Below are 22,974 nucleotides of genomic sequence, written 5' to 3' on the forward strand. Positions count from 1 at the left end.
GAAAAAAAGGAGAGTGGTTTAGAGGTCTTGGGCTAAGCACAGAGTAACCCCCTTACCAGTAGAAAGAGAAACTCCACCACTAAGTGCAAAATACTGAACACATGTTTGGATCATAGCACCAGCTCTTGAAAGAGTTTGGGCCTAAGAACAGAAGGCTCAGAGCAGCATTGCCTCTTGGAGGGAATCAGACCTAGAGATGGGGTTTCCCCTTGAAGATCCTCTACTTAAACAAACAAACAAACAAACAAAATAACCCAAAAAACAAAACCAAAATGTTGAGGATCTTGCAGGGAAAAAAAAAAAGAGAGAAAATACACATCAACCCCTTCTTGCAACAATGCTATCCAAAAATGAAACTGCACAGAGAAAGGGAACTGTCAGAAAAGTGTACTCTCAATCTAGGAGCCCTGTCCACAAAATGGGTGGGAATATTAAAAAGATCACATCCATATAAAATTGTAAAAAGCTGAAAATGTTAAGTTAGAGTTGAAGTGCTGATGAACATTCCTAATGATCACAAAAAAACTGTAACACAATCCTCCATATTGAATTACACATCCTCAAACAGCGTTTAAGAATAATTTTAAAAGATCTTGAACCAGAAATTCACAAATGAAGGGGTTCCTGGGTGGCTCAGTAGGTTAAGCCTCCGACTTCAGCTCAAGTCATGATCTCGTGGTTTGTGGGTTCGAGCCCTGTGTTGGGCTCTGTGCTGACAGCTCAAAGCCTGGAGCCTGCTTCGGATTCTGTGTCTCCCTCTTTCTCTGCCCCTCCTCTGCTCGCAACCTGTCTCTCAAAAATAAAAAATGTTTTTAAAAATTCAGAAACTAAGAATGGAAATGCACCCCCCCCCCCCAATGCAAGAGGTAAGGAGTGTTGATCGAACTCAGAAAAGAAATAGAAGGAAAAAGTCCAAGTTATTTTAGAAACGAAGACTAAATTACAAGGTGCCTAAGGGGCAGTAAATTCAAATAAAAATGTAATAAGGGGCATTTAAATAAGGGGAGAAGAACAAACCTAGAGAATGAAAATAAGCTAAAGAAGTAAAAATAGAGGAAATGATTGAAATGAAAGACAAGCAGAAGAGATCCAACATAAGGCTACTTGGAGACTGAAGAAAAATCAATCAAAACAACTGACCAAAACTAATACGTAAAATTAGAATCCAAGAAAATGCTCTGGCAATAAAAGAAACCTTGAATCTACATGTTGAAAGGTACTATCAGATACCAGAGAAAATTGACACAGAACAGCCCAAGAAGTATCTTACTTTAAACTATTACATTTTAAAGATGTTTAAAAAATATCTTCAGGGCCTCCAGGAAAAACAGTGACTTTCAAAAACATGGAAATTAGGACAGACTTTATATGAATAACACACAAAGCAAGGCAACAGTACATTTTCTTTTTTTTTTCTTTTAAAAAAAAAAATTTGGGGGGCGCCTGGGTGGCGCAGTCGGTTAAGCGTCCGACTTCAGCCAGGTCACAATCTCGCGGTCTGTGAGTTCGAGCCCCGCGTCAGGCTCTGGGCTGATGGCTCGGAGCCTGGAGCCTGTTTCCAATTCTGTGTGTCTCCCTCTCTCTCTGCCCCTTCCCCGTTCATGCTCTGTCTCTCTCTGTCCCAAAAATAAATAAAAAACGTTGAAAAAAAAAAATTTTTTTTTTTAAATTTTTTTTGAGAGAGTGTGTGAATATGAGAGAGGCAGAAAGGGAGACACACAATCTGTAGCAGGCTCCAGGCTCCGAGCTGTCAGCACAGAGCCCAGCGTGGGCTCGGACTCATGGACCGCGAGATCATGACCTGAGCCGAAGTTGCAAACTTAACCAACTGAGCCATCCAAGTGCCCCCCCGAATTTTTTTTTTTAGTTAAGCCCATTCATATTTACTTATCATTGTGCATAATCATTATATATATTAGGTTTTCTTTGTTTTTCTTAACATGATGTATTTTCTTTGCTATGTTACTAATTGCTTTAGTTAGAAAAAGTTGTTTCATTGGTTATCTTTGTACTTACAACTTTATTTTTTTTCATGTTTTTATTTTTGAGGGAGACAGAGCAAGTATGGGGGTGGGGCGCAGAGAGAGGGGACAGAGGATCCGGAGCAGGCTCTTTGTTGACCGCAGAGAGCCCAATGCGGGGCTTTAACTCCCGAACCTTGAGATCATGACCTGAGCCGAAGTTGGGCACTCAACCGACCCGACTCAGCCGCCCGGGTGTCCTTGTATTTACAACTTTAAATAAATAATAGCAAACATTCATTGAGCTTTTATAATGTATAAAAGGTACTGTGCTAAATGCCTTAATTGGATTAAGTAATTCAGCAAGTGGTAAAGCCAGAATTTGATTATAGGGAGCCTGACTCCAGAGCTCATGCTATTTTTTTTTTTTCAGAACTTTATTGTGGCATAATTGACACATAGTAAACTGCACATATTTTAAGTGTATAATTTTTCCCACTCTTCCCTACCCCCCTTCTTCCCAGTCTCTAACCACCGATCATTGGGTTGGTTTTGTGTATCTTCTTTTAAAATGTTTGTGAGGTTATTTTTTAATCTTTGGTTTTCAGAGATTATGTCTTAACATGATTTTCTTTTAATTTATCCTATTTAGAGTGAATTTCTTGAATTCTGTACATTTATTTTATTTTTTTAATTTAAATTTTATTTAGTTAACATACAGTGCAAAAACTTTTGGGAGTAGAATTCAGTGGTTCATCACTTGTATTTAACAACTAGTGCCCTCCTTAATACCCATCCCCCATCTAGCCCATCTCCCACTCACTTCCCTCCAACAACCCTCAGTTTGTTCCCTATCATTAAGAGTCTCTTGTGGTTTGTTCCCCTCTTTTCTTTTTTTCTACCCTTCCCGTATGTTAATCTGTTTTGTTTCCACATATGAGTGAAATCATATAGTATTTCTTTCTCTGATTGACTTATTTCACTTAATACATTCTAGCTCCATCCACATTGTTATAAATGGCAAGATTTTATTCTTTTTGGTGGCTGAGTAATATTCCATTGTATATAAATACCACATCTTCTTTATTAATCAGTTGAGGGGCATTTGGACTCCCTCCATAGTTTGGCTATTGTTGATAATGATTCTGTCAACATTGGGGTGCATGTACCCTTTCGAATCTGTATTTATGTATCCTTTGGGTAGATACCTAATAGTGCAATTGCTGGATGGTAGGGTAGTTCTATTTTTAGTTTTTTGAGGAACCTCTACATTGTTCTCCAGAGTGACTGCACCAGTTTACATTCCAACCAACAGTGCAAGAGGGCTCCCCTTTCTCCGTCCACATCCTTGCCAGTACCTGTTGTTTCTTGTGTTGTTAATTTTAGCCATTTGGGCAGTGGTGAGGTGGTGTCTCATTGTGGTTTTGATTCGTATTTCTCTGATGACGAGTGATATTGAGCATCTTTTCGTATGTCTGTTAGCCATCTGGATGTCTTCTTTGGAAAAGTGTCTATTCATGACTTTTGCCCATTTCTTAACTCAGTTGTTTGTTTTTGGGATTTGATAAGTTCTCTATAGATTTTGGATACTAACCATTTATCGGATGTGTTGTTTGTAAATATCTTCTCCCATTCTTTAGGCTGCCTTTTAATTTTGTTGATTGTTTACTTCACTGTGCAGAAGCTTTTGATGAAGTCGCAATAGTTCACGTTTGTTTTTCTTTCCCTTGCCTTTAGTGACCTGTCTAGTAAGAAGTTGCCCTGGCTGAGGTCAGAGAGGTTTCTGCCTGTGTTCTCTAAGAATTTGATGGTTTCCTAACTGACATTTCGGTCTTTCATCCATTTTGAATTTATTTTTGGGTATGGTGTAAGAAAGTGGTCCTGTTTCATTTTTCTACATGTTGCTGTCCAGTTTTCTCAACACCATTTGTTGAAGAGACTCTTTTTTTCCTTTGGGTATTCTTTCCTGCTTTGTCAAAGAGTAGTTGGCCATATAGCTGTGAGTCCATTTCTGGGTTTTCTGTAAATTTATATCTTCAGATGAATTTTGGAAGTTTTGGCATTTTTCAAATATTTTTTCTGCCCCAATCTTTTTGTCTTCTCCTCCTGTGATTCCAAGTCCACATACGTTAGATCATTTAAAACTGTTTCACAGGTCCCTGAGGTTCTGTTCATTTTTGTTCTTCAGTCTTCTTTCTTTGTGCTCCTTAGATTGGATAATTTCCCGTTGAGCTATTTTTAGGTTTACTGACTCTTTTCTCTGTCATCTCTTTTTTGCCATTGAGCTCATCCAGTGAATTTATTTTAAATATGGTATTTTTGAGTTCTGAAATTTTCATTTAGTTCTTTTTTCTATTTTTATTTCCTATTTTTTCATTCATGTCAAGTGTGTTTTTCTTTTTTCTTTTTTTTTTAGAGATAGCAGGTGAGAATGGAGGAGACTGGCAGAGGGGGGAAAGAGAGAATATCTTAAGCAGACTCCACACTTAGCTCAGAGCCCAACTTGGAACTCAGTCTTACAACCCTGGGGATCATGACCTGAGCTGAGATCAAGAGTTGGACGCCCAACCAACAGAGCCACCCACATGCCCCTCAAGTGTGCTTTTCTTTCCCTCAAGGAGCATAGTTAGAGTTCCTTTATGGTGTTTTGTCTACTAATTCAAACTTCTGCTTCATTTTGGAGCTGGTATCTGTCAGTTGTTTTTGTAGGCATTCAACTTTGTTGGTGCAAACTCAAACTTCCGTCTCTTCTTCCATCGGCTCTGTGTCTCCTTTCATCAGCCCAGCAATCCACTTCTCGGTTCTTTAAGCCTTGCTGTACTGTTGTAGGGCTGCCTCACATGTGTATAGTTGAGGAGTCAGGCCGAGACTTGTGAGTGTTCATTCTCAGAAATGGGGAGTCACCTTCTCCAGCTCTCTTCCCCTTGGGGTTTCCCCCACCCTCTCCAGTTTCCCTGGCTCCTTGGGCCAGAAAGGGGTTTCCATGGTCTTAGCCACCTGCGTTGCTCCCAAACCGGGGTCCACCTTCAATGCCAAGCCATGAAGGGGAAAATAAAACTGGAAACTCCCCTTAATGGTTTGGTTTTCCAAGTTTTGAAATGCCCCCACCCCCCAACAATCTGCCTGCTTTTGTTTACTTTTTTCTGTCCTCAAGCGGGGATGAGGGTATGTGTACCTGTGTGATGTCTGTGTTTTTGTTGGGATTTAATAGTTGCAAATGGAAGGATGGTCTGTTAGGAAATTACACCTGCCAGTTTGTGTGGGTTTATTTCTTCTTCATGCTGATGTGCATAGATTTTGAGGAGTGTGTTGGGAGATTGTATTACCTCTGTAGTCAGTGTTGAGTTTTTTCTCTGAATCCAGCTGAACACTTTTTCCTTTTTTTTTTTTTTCTGCTATCTTCAATTAAGGCTTGTTCTAGGAACCACATAATGGGAATTTTAAATAAATCAAAGACCTTAATATTATAGAAACATCTTGCTTATAGTTGTTCTGTTAATTTGTAATGTGGGTAGGCCAGAAAAATCTAAGAGGATAATGTGACAATAAATATTAACAAAAAGCAGTCATAGTCACTATGAATTTCAAAGGGGCTTATAATAGTTGGAGAAAAAATAACAGTATCTCAGTATCTTCATAAGAAATTAATGTGTTTTTTAAAACTTTGTCTAGATAAAGGACACAAAGAGGTGTAATCCTGAAATAGCCATGTGATTTTGATCGTATTCATTTTTATGTAGTTATCAAGATTGTCATGATATTTGAGTGTTAATTTTTTTATACGTGTGTTTAAATGCAATTGAAGAAGACACTTTTAGTTCTGCCTTTTTTTTTTCATCTCTGGACTGTTTATTAATGACCCATAATCTAATGTACAGATGGTGACTTTCAGACTTGATTACTTCATAATGTTTAACTTACATTTTTTCCCATTTAGACGGTCTTCTGATTGTTGGTGTTCACTCGGCTAAGTTCCCAAATGAAAAAGTCCTGGATAACATTAAGAGCGCCGTTCTTCGATACAACATCACTCACCCTGTGGTTAATGATGCAGATGCCAGCCTTTGGCAAGAACTAGAAGTCTCCTGCTGGCCAACTTTGGTCATACTTGGACCTCGTGGAAATATGTTATTTTCTTTAATTGGAGAGGGACACAAAGATAAATTATTTTTATATACTTCAATAGCTTTAAAGTATTATAAAGACAGGGGACAGATCAGAAATAATAAAATTGAAATAAAACTCTATAAAGATTCTTTGCCACCTTCACCATTGCTGTTTCCTGGCAAAGTAACGGTAGACCATGTTTCTAATAGATTGGTAATAGCAGACACTGGACATCATAGAATTTTGGTCGTCCTGAAGAATGGGCAAATTCAGTACAGCATTGGAGGTAAAGTTTGCTTCTAATTATGATATGTAGTATATTTTATAGTAAAAAAAAAAAAAAAAAAACAGCTCAAGGAAATGTATTGAAATATATCTCCCTGGTTTTAGATCTAAAATGGGCCCAGTACATCTACATAGTTAATAAAATCTGTTAAGTACATTCTTATCATATTTATCCAGACTAAATTGACATCTAATAATGTAATAGTCAAAGAGAAAAATAATTCATCTCTTTGCAATTCTGCTTTAGTAGCATATACAGCATTAGTCCATAAAGTAGGGGTTCCTGCATTCCTAATGCAAATAAACTAGTCTTACTCTAAGCCCTGGTGCTATTCTTAGTATGCTTAGATATTGTTCCCTTAGCTCCTTAAGTTTTCACATTTCTTCTTTTTCATTTTTGTTAGAGTTCTTTATTTTGTGTTTCTTTTGTTTGGGCAACTTGATGTTTGGGTTTAAGACAGGCACTTATGAGAACTGTTGCTCAAAAATTATTAGTTATAATAGGTGTAATTTAAATGGTTAAAAAGTTTTTAATTCTATAATAATTTTCAAAATAGTGTAAATGAATATTCTGCTTTGTTAAACGGAGAAATCAGCAGCAAGCTACCGTTCCCAAACATGTTTTTAGGAATAATGTTATCTTGTGATAAATTAATAATTATTCTACAATAGTTCTTCAAAAGAATTCTGTGGCCAGATACACTTAGGAAATACTGGTTAGTTGTGGTTTAACAGATTTTTTTTTAACTTTATTTATTTTGACAGAAAAATATTTATTTATTTTGGGAGGGGGGTTGGGGGGGGAGAGAGAGAGGAAGAGAGAAAGAGAGAAAGAGAATAAGAGAATGAGAATTCCAAGCAGACTCTGTGCTGTCAGTGGAGAGCCTGATGCAGGGCTTGAACTCACAAACCACAAGATCATGATCTCAGCCAAAGTCGGAGGCTCAACTGACTGAGCCACCCAGGCACCCCTAAACTTCTTATTTTTTTTAAATGTTTATTTTAGAAAGAGGGCATGTGTGAGCAGGTGAGGGTTAGAGAGAGAGGGAGACAGAGGATCCAAAGAGACTCTGAGCTATAAGCTCCAAGCCCTACACGGAGCTCAAACCCACAAACCGTGAGATCATGACCTGGGCCAAAATTGGACACTTAACCGACTGAGCCACCCAGGCGCCTAATAAATAAATAAACTTAAAAAAATAATAAAAAATAGAAATATTCCCTTCTGATATATGCTACTAATGTGCACTAGTGACCATTGTTCAGTAAGCCCTGTCATTAGCAAAACTTACTCCTAAGAAAAATAGATCTTGGGAAACACTAGACTTTAGGTAAAAGTATCGTGCTATTTATATTAAAATCCCAGCTCTAAATACTGTTTTTCTTTCTTCATTGAGGTTTGATTTACATATGTTATGAAAAATGATTACCATGAGGGGCGCCTGGGTGGCTCAGTCGGTAAGCGTCTGACTTCAGCTCGGGTCATGATCTCACGGTTCGTGAGTTCAAGCCCCGCATTGGGCTCTATGCTGACAGCTCAGAGCCTGGAGCCTGCTTCAGATTCTGTGTCTCCCTCTCTCTCTGCTCCTCCCCCACTCACACTCTGTCTCTCTCTCAAAAATAAATAAACATAAAAAAAATTTTTTTTAAATGATTACCATAATAGGTCTAGTTTATATCCATCTTCCTAATATAGGTGCAAGAAAAAGAAAGGAAACAAAGAAAAACAAATGGGGGTGGGGGGTTAATTTGGGATAACTTTTTAAGAGGAAAAAATTTGTCCTGTGGCTATCTTGTCTTTTAGGACCCAACCCTGGAAGAAAAGATGGAGTATTTTCAGAGTCAACTTTTAATTCACCACAGGGGGTAGCCATAAGGAATAATATCATATATGTGGCAGATACGGAAAACCACCTTATAAGAAAGGTAAGTTTCAATTTTAAATACAGTTTTAATACTTCTAATTAGAAAAACTGGTATTTACTTGCTACATTAAATATTTGAAATGAGAGGATAATGCTTAAACACCTCAAGTCCTCTTTATGCAGCTTTTTTCAGAGGTACTTGCTTTAGTTTTTTTCTTGGGGGTCTTGTTTTTCTGTGTCTTAGCCTGTAGCTGTCCCGGATTAACCTGCCGATCAAGTCCTTTTGTTGTTGTTGTTTATCCTTTCGTTTCAAAGTAGCTAATCACCTAAAAGCTCCTCATTTTGAAGTATTTTCCTAACCACTGTTGACAGAGCAGTGCTTTCTCCTTTTTTCAGTTAAATTTTCTCAAACCTAGAAGAAAAATCATACCACTCCCACCTCCCTTCACCTTTTATGCTTTGCCCAGAAATACATGTAAGTCAATCTTAAAATTTGTTTTATTTCATTATAAAAGTTATATATGGTCTTGCTTTTTAAAAATGAATACGCTTAAAAATGTATTTAAAAAATACATAAAAAGGCTCATACCATCTATTTTAGCTTCCCCATTGTTAAAATTTTTGTCTTTTCAGTGATTTTTTTTCTGTCCTATACAAATAAATTTGCATTTAAAAGACTGCCTCTAGGGATGCCTGGGTGGTTCAGTTGCTTGAGTGTCCCAACTCTTGATTTCTGTTCAGGGCATGATCCCAATGTCGTGAGATCGAGCCTCATGTTGGGCTGGCTGAGTGCTGAGCAAGGAGACTGCTTAAGATTCTTCCCCACCCCTCTCCCCGCCATCTCGCTCCCTGCCCCTCCCCCACCATGTTCCTTCTCTAAAATAAAAATTAAGAAAATAAAAATAAATGTCTCTAGAGAATCCTTTTTTAAACAAATGAGGCATATTGTATGTAAATAATGTTCTGTGGTTTCTTAAATTATTATTTTAGAGAGCATGAGTCGGGGAGAGGGGGAGAGGCAGGAGGAGAGAGGGAATTTTAAGCAGTCTCCATGCTCAACATGCAGCCCAACGCAGGGCTTGATCCCACAACCCTGAGATCATGACCCGAACTGAAATCAAGAGTCTGACACTCAACCGACTGAGCCACCCAGGCGCCCCTCTTCTGCAGTTTCCTTAAATTTGTTTTCCGTGTTAGTCATATGAATGATATGACTGCATAGTATCCCATTGTACAAGTGCCTAGTTATTTTAAACATTTCATGTGAGTGAATATTTTGGCTATAATCCATTGGTCTTTAAGTTGCTGTCTATTTAGAAAATAAGTAACTAAGTTCATCTCACCCATCCTGTGTAAACACATTGTTTCAGATACTTCCTTGCTTTTCTCACTTTTTCTCCCTTTTGATATTTGTGCCCATTTGACAATATTATCACTTCATATAATAGGAAAACAACATGGATAGAACCTGTAATACCATTACAAGGTAAATTTCCATGAAAGCATGAAAGTTTTTACTCCTGAAATTTTAAGCACCTAGAACAAGGTCTGGCCCATAGTAGGTGTTCAATAGATAGTTGTTGAATGCATTTTTGAGCAAATAACATATTTAATGAAGCATTTTCTAATGTATCTTCCTCTTAATACGAAAACATATGAGGCAAGGATTTTGTGGATTTGCAAATTAAAGCAGATTTATCCTTTGAAAGTCTTGCAGACTTTGTTCTTAGAGACTTTAATATGTTAATATATTGTGAATACGTTAGTAGGGGGATATCTGTGAATTGGTTCTAAATTTATTTGACCAAGAAGCCTATTTTAGGCAGACCTTTTCGTAGGACTCATGATTTCATGGTATGTCCTGATTTCCCACTTTAGGGAAAATGTGGTTTTCTGTTGTTACTAAGTCCGTAAAGGTCAATGTTTCTTTATCATTGTCTTTTCAGGGTTGTATGTTTGTATAACTCTGTAGTGTCCCGGATAGCTAACAAGGTGCTGAAGCAGTAGGATACTTAGCCCACAGCATTCAGGGTGTACTTGTCTTTTTTAAATTCTGTTCTATCTCTTGCCTTAGAACTTAATGAGTTTGGGAGTATTCACTGCATTTCAAATATTTTTTAAGTAGCATAATCACAATAAATTTAGGTTACATAAAGTTATTTGTAAATTATTTAGTTTAGTGTCTCCCCAAAAAAATGAGGTGGAATTATTATTTCTTCCTTTATTTTTATAAGTATATAAAAATATTTACTATACTTTTAAGACCTCATTTACAGAGGGTTGATCATACATTCATATTTCTCAGACATCATTGTTTCATGCAGATCTGACACTTGTTTAGAATAATTCATTTAGTAATTTATAAACTCCTTTTTAGCCCAGTCTCATTCTCCTGTTATTCCCCTATATAAAAACACCTGTAGCCAGACATTCTGGTATGTTCAATTCATACCTTTCTATTTGTACCTATTTATACCTTTTCTATTTGTGTATGACCTTGTAAAACATGTAATGTTTGTGTGTTGTCTAACTGTATTGTGATATATTTTACATAGCACTTATTTCAAGTATATAATTGAAGAACTTTTAGGAGATTTAACAAATTGTACAACCATAACCATAAATTGTTTTTAGAACATTTTCATCCCCCCCCGCCAAGAACCCTCATGCCCAATTACAGTTCATCCCTGTTTTTATGCCCAGCTTAATCTACTTTCTATCTATAAATTTGCCTCTTTCGAACATTTCATAGAAATGGAATCATAAAATATATGGTCTCTTGTGCCTGGCTTTTTAAATTGAGTAATGTTTTAAATTCATCTCTGGTGCAGCGGATCATTAGTTTCTTCCTTTGTATTGCTGAATAGCATTCCATTGTATAGCTATGTGCCACATTTTGTCTGTCCAACAGTTTATTGACATTTAGTGTGTTTCCAATATTTGGCTGTTTTGAACTTGTGTAAAAATTCTGTGTGGACATACATTTTCATTTCTCTTGGGTAGATATCTAAGTAATGGAATTATTGTGTTATATGTTTTATATTTCATGTTTAACTTCTTAAGAAACTGCTACATTTTTCCATAGTTGCAGTACCATTTTACACGTGGGTTCTGATTTTTCCATATCTTCACCATTATTTGTTCCACTTTTTAAATTCTAGCCTTCCTACTAAGTGTAATGTGGTCTCTCAAAACCACAATGATAATTATTTCCCTAATGAGTAAAGATGTCAAGCATCTGTTCCCATCTTTATGGACTGGTTTTATATCTTCCTTTGAGAAGTGTCTATTCAGATTCTTTACCAGTTTTTTTAATTGGGTTGTGTTTTTTATTATTGAGTTGTAAGAGTTCTTTATATATTCTGTTACAGATCCCTTATTGGATATGTGATTTTTCAAATACTTCTCAAATTCTCTGGGTTGTCTTTTCACTTTCTTAATCACATCTTTTGATGTACAGAAGTTTTAAATTTGAGGATTCCCAATTTTTTTTAATTGCTTAGGCTTTTGGTGTCATATGTAAGATTACATTTCCAAATCCAAGATCATGAAGATTTACTCCTGTTTTCTTCTGAGAGTTTTATAGTTACAGCTCTTACAGTTCAGTCTTTGCTGCATTTTGAATTTATTTTTTGTATGTGGAGTGAAGTAGAGGTCCAACTTCATTCTTCTGAGTATGAATATCCAGTTATCCCAGAATCATGTATTGAAGAGACTGTTCTTTCTCCATTGAATAGTTTTGGCAACCTTGTAGAAAATAATTATTCATACATACATGGGTTTATTTCTGAACTTTCAAGTCTGTTCCATTGACCTATATATCATTTCTTGTGCCTATACCACACTGTTTTGATTGCTATAACTTCTAATAAGTTTTGAAATCAGGAAGTAGGACTTCTCCCGCTTTCTTCTTTTTTCAACATTGGTGTAGCTGTTCTGAGTCCCTTGCAATTCCATATGAATTTTAGGATTAGCTCATCCATTCTGTAAAACCTTATTTGTTTTTCATATAAATGATGATGTTGCCTGCAAAAACAGATGCACTTTTATCTTTTCCCTTCTTGTTTATACATATCTTGTTTTCTTTTATTATATTGCTGGCAAAGGGTACCTGGGTGGCTCAGCGTCCAACATCGGCTCAGGTCATGATCTCACAGCTCATGGGTTCGAGCCCCGTGTTGGGCTCTGTGCTGACAGCTCAGAGCCTGGAGCCTGCTTCAGATTCTGTGTCTCCCTCCCTCTCTGCCCCTACCCCACTCATGCTCTTTCTCTTTCTCTCTCTCTCTCTCTCTCTCTCAAAAATAAGTAAACATTTAAAAAAATTTTAATTGCTGGCAAGAACCTCAGTTGCCTTTAAACATTAGCAGTGATAGTGGGTCTCTTGTCATGCTCATACCTTAAAAGGAGGACATTGTCTCCAGAAATTTAATATTTTCTATAACTTTGGGAAATAAAATTGTTAATGAAGTTAAACTTTCTATTCCTAGTTACTAAGAATTATTTTGTTATATGATTTTATCGAATGCATTTTCTACATTTATTGAAATAATTATATAGTTTTTGCCCTTAGTGTCTTGATGTGATGAATTAAGAGATTTTTGACATTTGATCATCTTTTTATTTCTGGAATAAATCTTACCTAATCACGAATTTTTTTTTTTTAAAAAGTCAATTTGGATTTGATTATCCCAAGTTAAATTTTAATATTTTAAAATTCATGTTCATAAATTAAACGGCTCTATTTTCTTACACTGTTCTCACCTGATTTTAGAACCAGAGTCGCACTAACTTCATCAAATGAGCCAATTAGTTTTTACTCTTTTTCTATTTTTTGGAATCATTTGTCTAACATAGGAATTAACAGTTTTTGAATATTCATTAAAACGCCTCTGTAACAAGATTTTTATAAGAGGAATTCTTTGAATATCACATCAGTTTTTGATACATTTCTTAAATCAAGATGTATTTCGAGGGCCTATCCCTAACTGCCTATTGTATTTTTGCAGATTGGGTTCAGTAAAAATATGGATAAGGTTACAGTGGTGAATATTCCTTACAATTTCAAGAGATTATAGAACAGCCACTAAAAATGTGAGAGGCTACCACTTAATTAAATCAGTGTAATTTGCTATAATAACAGAATAAAAGATACTAACCATACTGTTGTTTTGCTAGGTTAGGTGTTAAATGTTTTTCTATTGATGATAAAATTGCAATAAACTTGAAATGGAAGTGAATGTCCTTAATATGATGAAGGGCATCTACAAAAAGCTTATAGCTATACTCCATGCAAAATATAGAATGCTTTCCTTCCAAGATTGGGAATGAGGCAAGGATCCCCATTCTCACTACACCTGTTAAAAATTATACTGGAGGTACTAGTCACTGTAATAAAGCAAGAAAGAGAAAAAGCATACTGGCCAAAAAGGAAGAACAACAACTGACTTTATTTGCCAATGATGTGATAGAAAATTTAAGAAATCTCTGAAAATACTACTCGGACAAATAGAAATTAGGAATGCTGTGGAATACAATCTCAGTATAAAAAGATCAATATTTTTGTATTCTAGTAATCAATTGGATTGGAATTTTTTAATTCTATTTATAGTACTAAACAAAAAACAAAACACATAGAATAAATTTAACAAAAACATGAGACCTAGATGTTTTAAATTATAACATTGCTGAGAAAAATTAATCCAATATTGGATTAGAAGGCTCAATAGTAAGATGTCCATTCTCTCCAAATTGATCTGTGAGTTCAATGTAATCTCAGTCAAAACTCATCAGGTGCTTCTATTTGTTTATTTAAGATATCGACAAGTGGATTCCAATACTTATATGGAGGTGCAAAACAAAGTATTTATTATATCTAAAACAGTCTTGGATAAACAAAGTTAAAAGATACACTTCTCTGATTTAAAGACTTACTGTAATGTTACACTAATCAGGACAGTGTGATACTTCTAAAAGGATAGATGTGTAGATCAGTAAAAAAGAATGGAGCTTTTGGAAGCTCATACATACACAGTTATTTGATTTTTTAAAAAGCATCAAAGCAGTCAAGGGAGAAAGGAAAGTCATTTCAGCATATTATACTTGAACAACTAGATACTCATATGGGGGAAAAGAGAAACATGACCCCTACCTTACACATCATATACAAGCATCAGTTCAGGATGCACCACAGACATAAATGTAAATGCTAAAATTATAAAGCTTTTAGAAGAAAACATGAAAATGTCTTCATGACTTGCAGGTAGGCAAAAGTTTCTCAAATACAGGACACAGAAACAATAATCAAAAAAAATGATAAATTTAAAACTTTTCATTATAATTTACATTAGAGGAGATAAGAATGGCCACAAACACATAAAGTGATCAACATCATGGGTTAAAAAGGAAATGTAAACTGAAACCACAATGCAACGCTATAATGGCTAAAATTAAAAAGACTGACAACAGGCAAGGATGTGGAGCATTTGGAACTTTCATATGTTGTTGGTGGGAATACAAAGGAATAGACCACTGGAAAAAAAATCCTTCTGGAAGTTTTTTGTTTGTTTTTTATACTTACCCTGTACCTGCCCTATAACAGCAATTTTAGTCCTGTGTATGTACATAAGAGAAGTGAAAACACAAGTTCACCAAAAGGCTCATATGAGAATATTGAGAGCAACTCTATTTGAAGGCCCCAAACTAGAAATAACCCAGGTGTCCATCAGTAGGAAAATAAACAAATGAACTGTGGCATATTCCTATGATGGAATACTGTTCAGCGATAAACAGGAACAAACTACTTATATATGAATAAATCTCAGAAACCTGTTAAGTGAAAGAAGCCTCACACAATAGAGTCCATATAGTTTGATTCTGTTTAGCTGAGATCTTAGAAGAGATACAACTCATCTATGATGAAAAAAACAATACTGTTTGTCTCTGGGGGCAGGATTAACTGGATGGAGGCATAAGGGGACTTATTGGAGTGAAGATAACATTCTGCATCTTTATGTAAATTAAGGTACACAGTTTTATGCATTTATGAGAAGTCATTGAATGATACCTTAAGATCTTTGCATTTCATTGTAAGTTTTGCCTCAAAAAAGAAAAGGGAACTGGAAAAATATGGACCTCTTACCAATGATAAACAAGCCGGGATATTTAGAGCCTGTGTACTGTTGTTTACAGTTTACTTTGAAATGTGTCAAAAGGTATAAATGGGTTGAAGGATTGATAGCTCCATAAACTGTGTGATAAAGCAAGTAAGTGACATGTTGATAGTAGGTGGTGGGTGTACAGATGTTTGCAATAAAATTCTTTCAACTTTTATGTTTGTTTGACAGTTTTCGTGGTGAGATGTTGGGGGAAGGATCTCAGGAGATGAAACCGAAGGGTTTTTGTTGTTGGTTTTTTTTTTCAGAAATCATTAGTTTTTCAGTTGATAAAATAGAGGCAGTATAGTAGAGCTAGAACTGCCTGGGTTCAAATCCGAGATCCTCGATTTACTAGCTGTGTGATCTTGGGAAACCTGCTTTATGATCTATGCCTCAGTATCCTCAATATTAATCAAAATCACAAATCATAGGATTATTATGAGGATGGACAAATGGATGACTCTTGGACTAGTGCCTGGCACATGTTAAGCTCTATTTTTGTCAATTACTAGCCAAGCATAACTGAAATACATATATTTAACTTTAAGAAACATGCATTTTTTAGGGCTCCTGGGTGGCTTAGTCATTTAAGTGTCCAACTCTGATTTTTGGCTCAGGTCATGATCTCATGGTCACAATCATGACCTATCATGGTCATGATCTCTGTACTGGGTGTGGAGCCTACTTGGGATTCATTCTCTCTCTCTCTCTCCCTCCCTCCCTCCCTCCCTCCCTCCCTCTCTCTCTCTCCCTCCCTCTCCCTTTCCCTCTCCCTCCCTCTCCCTCTCCCTCTCCCTCTCCCTCTCCCTCTCCCTCTCCTTCTGCCCCTCCCCCACTTGCACACACATGTTCTCTCTCAAAAAGAAAAAGAGAGAAACATGCATTTTTCCAGATTTTGCTTTGAAATTTGGAATTACACTTTCTTCTAACATACTTTATAGTTAAGGTGAGATCAGTAGCAGTTAAGATGAGGTCAATACCAGTAGAGGCTATGATGAGGATGGGGAGGGGAAAGGGGGGTGGGGAATGAAAAGGACAGAGTTTTGTACATTTGAATAACAAGCTCACCCTATACTGTACTTGATTAGCCTTTTTTTTTTTTAAAGACTTTGTGTTGCAAAACCTTTCTGTGTGTTCTACTGGAAGTCCTCATGTAACAAAAGGAAAACAAAACAAAAGTAACATGCACTGCATAAAACAGGTGTCAATTTCTGTAGATTGACCTAGAAGCTGAGATGGTGAGCACTGTAGCTGGCATTGGGATTCAAGGTACAGATAAAGAAGGTGGAGCTAAAGGAGAAGAACAGCCCATTAGTTCCCCCTGGGATGTGGTTTTTGGGACATCAGGTATGTAAACTTTCAATATTAAATATAAGTAAACTTTGCTTAATACATGTAACATTTTTAAGATATTCTGGGGACATTCATTGGGATTAATTCTAATTGCTAGTTAGTTTAGACTTTTATTACCTGTGGTGGTGTTTGTTAATTTAAAACTAAGGCCAGCAGTATATACTGTTATATATAACATTACCTGCTTACATGTTGTATTTTATACATACGATAGACGATGTATTACTCTAATGTTAACAGATTTCAGCTTAGCTGCAGTTTCCAGTTAATACAGTTCTGAATATTCTTAAATTTGAAAGATTGTAGTTTCAGAAGTTCAAATGATTATTCATGAACCATGCTGTTTAACAATGCCCTTTTTATTTACTCTTCATTCGGAAAGAAATCAAGAAGTGATACTGCCTTTTTTAGAGTATTAAAATTTGTATTGAAACGTGATAGCTCCTTTTGGGCAATTAAAAAAATTACTGAATTATGTTGGTATTGAATGAATGAGATTTATATTATCTTTCTAATCTTTATTACCTGTATTAATTGACTAAAAAGTAATCTAGAAACATTCATACCCTTATTTTTCATTGACCCTCAGTGATACTGAGATAGTTGTCTACACATCTAAAACCAGAGTAATGAATAAAGAAAGTTAGTAGAATCCGTTGAAGATGGTATTAGGAACTAAATGGTTTGTATGATCTGAATATCTTTATAGAGTGACTAAGCACCAGTTTAGTTTAATGGCTTTGCATTTGAGGTAATTTCCTATTATGTTAATGTGTTTATAATTCAAAGACCTTAATTTTTTCCATTGTGATTAACTTTATAAAGCTTTCACTATTCACAGAATAGTTGAATGAACTGGTACTGCTGCACTTAATAATTACTTAGGTATTTCGTGTAAGTTACTTTTGAGAATTTTATTTTTGGAACTCTGTGCCCCAGTAATCATGAGGGTTTTAGAGGCTCAAAGGGAGAAGGAAGGGGTTGGGAAGGGAGAGGGAAGAGTGTGTCCCAGGTGCAAGCAATGAGGGGTCATATTATATGCAGAGAATTTTAAAACCGTAGTGAAACCAGCTACAGTCTTCTTTGTGTCACCACGCACCCCCAATTCTAAATAATTTCAAGGTTAAAAATATTCATCCCTAACAGGACTCCTCTGTTGCTCCTGCCTCTTTGCCTTGGATACACTACTGAGCTCTTTGAACATAAATCTTAGAGATAGAAAACCGGTCGGGAAACATCTCTCTCGGTAAACTAGTCAAAGTGGGTGAGAATTGCTACTTTGGTGTGCTGTCACCTCCCTCACGGAGAAAAAAGAAATTTTCTCCCCTAGTGTGTAAGTCCCGAGTGATTTAAAGCTGTAGTCTGTATAGCAGTTCAGTTACTGATGTTGCTATTTTGCAATTTACGACTTGTATTTACTGTGCCTGTTAGTAATTGCCACAGTAACACTTCATAAGAAATCATCCCCAAACTCCTACAAACCTGAACCTTTATTTCTCACTCACGTATAGGTTTGGGGTTCAGCCGATCAAGGCTCGGCCTGGGCTTGGTTCCAGGCTGTTTCTTGGGTGTAGATCTGCTCCATTTGTTTCTCGTCCTCCTTGGACCAGTAGCTGTCTGAGACATATTCTTTTGGCAAAAGGCAGAAGCACAAGAGTGTAAGCCCAGTACATACATTTTAAGCCCTTGCTCATGTCATATCTGCCTACCTACTGTTATTAAGCAAATCACATAACTGAGCTCAAAGTCATGGGATGGGAATTGCATTTTGCCTACAGCGAGGCCATGGTAAGGGTGTGTGTGGATGAACCAAGATGAGTAATTCAGTCTGTCACATAAATTAGAACTTACATTGCTTAAAAACAGGATATACTTTACCAGATACTATATTTAAGTAGCCAAGGAGTACTTAAATCTAGGCTAAAAGTTTTTCACACATTATGGCATGGAATCTCTGGTTGTTTATTTCCTACTGAGAATGCATCCAAACTGCTTTCTAAGGAAAATCTTGGCTCTAGAGACAAGTACCCTCTTGGCTTCCACCTGGACTGATGTGCTGAGATGTATGTCTTTATTAAGCTCAGTTCTCAGTAAAGGAAGTGAGTCCTACCTTAGCTCAACGGATCATTAAGAGCATATGGCTCTGCGTTTCACTTACAGCTTAAAATAGCTTCACTCCAGGTACTTGGCAAGACGAGTAATCTTAAATGCACTTAAGCTTAACACCCTTCAAAATACTAAGAGAAAATGGTTTTCAAGCATTATATGAAGGACCTATAATCACAATGACTACTCTAGTCCAAGAGTTTTTAACCTTGGGTCATATACTCCAGGCATTCCTGGTTAGGCTTTTTGAGGTACTTAAACTTCCCAGAAACTCTATAAATTTGGAGGAATTGGTCAGAATTTCAAAGTTGTATGTTCCCCAGGAAACCTTTTAAGAGCCACTGCTTTAAGTTACTCTAAAATCTAATCTCCTGGATTGATGTATATTGTCAGAGTATGGGGAAATTGGATCATAGGATATTTGTTCTTACAATTGTTTTTACTAAACTGTATTTTGGGATTCTGTCATTCATTAAAAAATATATTGACGCATAAACATGTCACATTCATTTATATCTATATGTGTGCATATGTGTTTCACACTGTGTATTCATCAAAACACGGCCCTATGGGACTTGTACTGTTTTTACTATAGAGATTTGCTGTAATTCAATCATTACCTTATAAATTTCTCTACTAGAGAATTTTTTTCTGATCCCTATATTATTTTTTTCCTAAGTATGAAGTTTAAGCTCCTTGATAATTTGAATATTGTAACTGATTGTATTTGCTTTGTTGTATTGATTACCAGAAAACTTAGAGACAAATTATTGAGCAAAATATAATGGAAACATGACATTCATTTTTCAATATCCGTACAGTTGCATTTTTTTCTACCCTGTTTACCTATTGCTTCAATTTCCTTATTTCAAATTTATTTATTAGTGTTTATTTCTTTGTCAGCTACCTGAATCCTTTGTGGAAATAAAAGCAGAAGTAAATGAGTAGAATCCATTACTGAAGTGATTCACTATGATAATTGATCCATGTAGGAAAAAAATCTTTTTAATTTTTTTTAAACAGTTATTATTTTTTAAATTTTTTAAAAAATGTTTTTATTATTTTTTTGAGACAGAGACAGAGCATGAGCAGGGGAGGGGCAGAGAGAGAGAGAGGGAGACACAGAATCCAAAGCAGGCTCCAGGTTCTGAGTTGTCGGCACAGAGCCTGATGCGGGGCTCAAACCCCACAAACTGAGATCATGACCTGAGCTGAAGTCGGACGCCTAACCAACTGAGCCACCCAGGGACCCTGTACACTTATTTATTTTTGAGAGACAGAGACAGAGCATGAGCGGGGGAGGGTCAGAGAGAGAGAAGGAGATACAGAATTTGAAGCAGGCTTCAGGCTCTGAGCAAGCTGTGAGCACAGAGCCCAATGCGGGGCTTGAACTCACAAACTATAGATCATGACCTGAGCTGAAGTCAGGTGCTCAACCGACTCGGCCACCCAGGTGCCCCGGAAAAAAAAAAAAAATCTTTTAAATCTGGGAATCATAAAAGTAAAAATGCTTTCTTTTAAGAACTATAAATGTACATTTTTAGCCAATCTTTTGATGTAGGACTACAGCCTTTTCTTTACGTGGCCCCTGATAGTCTTGAACCACTCTAAATATATTGTTTTGGTTTCTTTAAAGTGTGATGAGAATTTTGAAACCCCTGCAAGGAAATCTGAGGGCTGAAATTTTTTTAACCTATTCTTTTCAGTAGTCTTTCTACACTTAGTTCAACAACAATTTGGCTTAGCTACTTTCATTAAGTCTTCCCAAAGTATTCAACTTTGTTTTCATAAAAATAACTTTCCATTTGCATTCATATTTAATTGGATCATATATAAATTATGTAATTGTACAACTGGTTTAAACAGATGTGTAATTAAATGCAACTTGAAAGGGACTGACTGAGAAAAATTGTTCTTGTAAACACATAAATTTTTTTAATATTTTAAAAGGATATATCTGAAATTCTACCATAGTTAGGAATTTGAAAGAGGATGGAATTTTCAGAAGGGAAACATGAAATGTAGATTAGGTGTTGTAATATCTTCATATATCAGGCTGCTCCGTAGTGCAAAAATGGACCACAACACAGCTATGCCTGGCAGCATGGACAAGTATCTGGCATCTACTGAGTAAAAAAAATCAAGTTACAGAAAAGACCCACATTAGATTTCTTTTATAGAAAGTTGAATAGGAAAGCAAGACTATACAATTGGCCTTTGAACAGTGCAGGGGGTAGGGGCACTGACCCCCTTGCAGTAAAAAAAAATCTGCATGTAACTCTGCCTCCCCAAAACCTTGACTACTAATAGCATACTCTTGATCAGAAGCCTTACCGACAACATAAAGTTGATTAACACGTATTTTGTATATGTGTAATATACTGTGTTATTTTTTTAATGTTTATTTAGTTTTGAGAGAGCGTGAGTAGGGGAGGAGCAGAGAGTGAGGAAGACAGAGAATCCAAGCAGGCTCCACAGAACCGGATCTGGGGCTCTAAATGAACCATGAGATAAAGACCTGAGCCGAAATCAAGAGTCAGGCTGAACCACCCAGGAGTCCCCTATATACTGTATTCTTACAATAAAGTAAGCTAGAGAAAAGAAAATGTCAAGAAAATCATAAGAGAAAATACAACTACAGTACTATACTGTATTGATAAAAAGTCTGCGTACAGGTATACTCATGTACTTCAGACCTGTTTTCGAGGGTCATCTGTACAACCAAGAGATCCATCCAGACATGGAAAAATTAAAAAGTAAAAGAAGAGAACGAAAAACACAAATTTTTAGACTAGTGGTTCTTTGTGGGAGGAGGAGGGGATATGATTATAGAAGGATGCATGAGGTTTTCAAATAATATTCTTTTTCTTGAACTTGGTGTGCTCATGGATTTTTAGATATTAAACTTTGTATATAACATGTATCCATTTGAATGTACAACCTGTGTCCATGTGAATGTATACTTAATTAAAAATTGAACTTAAAAAAAAAACAAAATAGATTAGGTTAAGAGAATGTAAAATACTGAGGACGAATACACAATTGAATATACGTCTTACCAAGAGACCCAGTTAATAATACTTCAAGAGATTAGGGAGGTACTTGAAATACCTCTGATCGTTTTAAATATACATGTAATGTGTATATGTACGTACATATGTATTTTAAATAGTGACTGAATATTTAGCCTAATCATGCCATTACAGTAATAAAAGCATAAAAATAACATAAAATTATTTTTACAAAAGAGATTGTTTCATCTTTGTTCATTTTTTATCACTCAAAATATAGTCAGAGTTTCATAATGCACTAAAAATAATAAGTACAACAAATTCATATTTTTTCAGAATCTGTGCCATGTTTCTAAGAGATTTTTTTTTATCATAAAGGTCAAAACCCCTGCTGCTCTCTAAGTACTTTGGACTTTACCTGATTTAGAATAATTTATGGAAAGGACAGTGTGCCCGAATCCCATTAACCTTCGTTGGCCCTTTAATCAGCATTTTCCCTAGATATAATTTAGCTGTTCTTAATGATTGAAATCCAACTGTTTAGTATGCTAAAAAATCTACAGTGTTGGTACTTATGTGCATAGATAATATACTTCCCTGACTTCCATTAATATGCTATGAAATACCATAAAAAACATCCTCTAAGATAATCAGTTGAGAGATTTTTTTTTTTTTTTTTTGAGGAGTAAATTTTATACAGTGGGACTAATGTGTTTTTATTTTGGTAAAATAAAACCAGTTGTTTTCTATTTAAAATTTGAGAGAAGAGTGTTTATTATCACATTGACTTTGTATTTATAAGATTTTTTTTAAGTCAGGTTAATGAGATACAATTTATAAAAGTGGCATTCACCCTTATTAGGTTTAAGCCCTGTGATTTTTGACAAACATACGGTCTTTAACCATTACTACAATCAAGACAGAGAATATTTCCATCATCCCAGAAAGTTCTTGTGACCCTGTGCTCAGTATCCTTCCCACTACTCTACCACCTATTCCAGCTACCAACAGTGTTCTATTTCTTGTTCCTTTTTCTATTTAGCATAAAGCTTTCGACACTCATCCCTGTTGTTGCTTGTATCAGCTGTTTGTTCTTTTTTATTTTTAAGTAGTATTCCATTGTACGGCCGTA

General features: G+C 35.9%; 1 protein-coding gene across 1 annotated transcript in view; it reads left to right on the forward strand.

Moving 5' to 3' along the window:
• The window catches only part of NHLRC2 (NHL repeat containing 2), a 55,497-nt gene that overhangs the window by 13,326 nt on the left and 19,197 nt on the right, over positions 1-22,974 (forward strand). The window contains exons 3-5 of the mRNA XM_058697848.1: positions 5,899-6,354; positions 8,158-8,279; positions 16,590-16,719. Coding sequence (XP_058553831.1) covers positions 5,899-6,354; positions 8,158-8,279; positions 16,590-16,719 — 708 coding nt within the window. The remainder of the gene's footprint in view (positions 1-5,898; positions 6,355-8,157; positions 8,280-16,589; positions 16,720-22,974) is intronic.

The sequence above is a fragment of the Neofelis nebulosa genome, chromosome 13 (assembly GCF_028018385.1).
Source record: "Neofelis nebulosa isolate mNeoNeb1 chromosome 13, mNeoNeb1.pri, whole genome shotgun sequence".
Classification (NCBI taxonomy): Eukaryota; Metazoa; Chordata; class Mammalia; order Carnivora; family Felidae; genus Neofelis; species Neofelis nebulosa.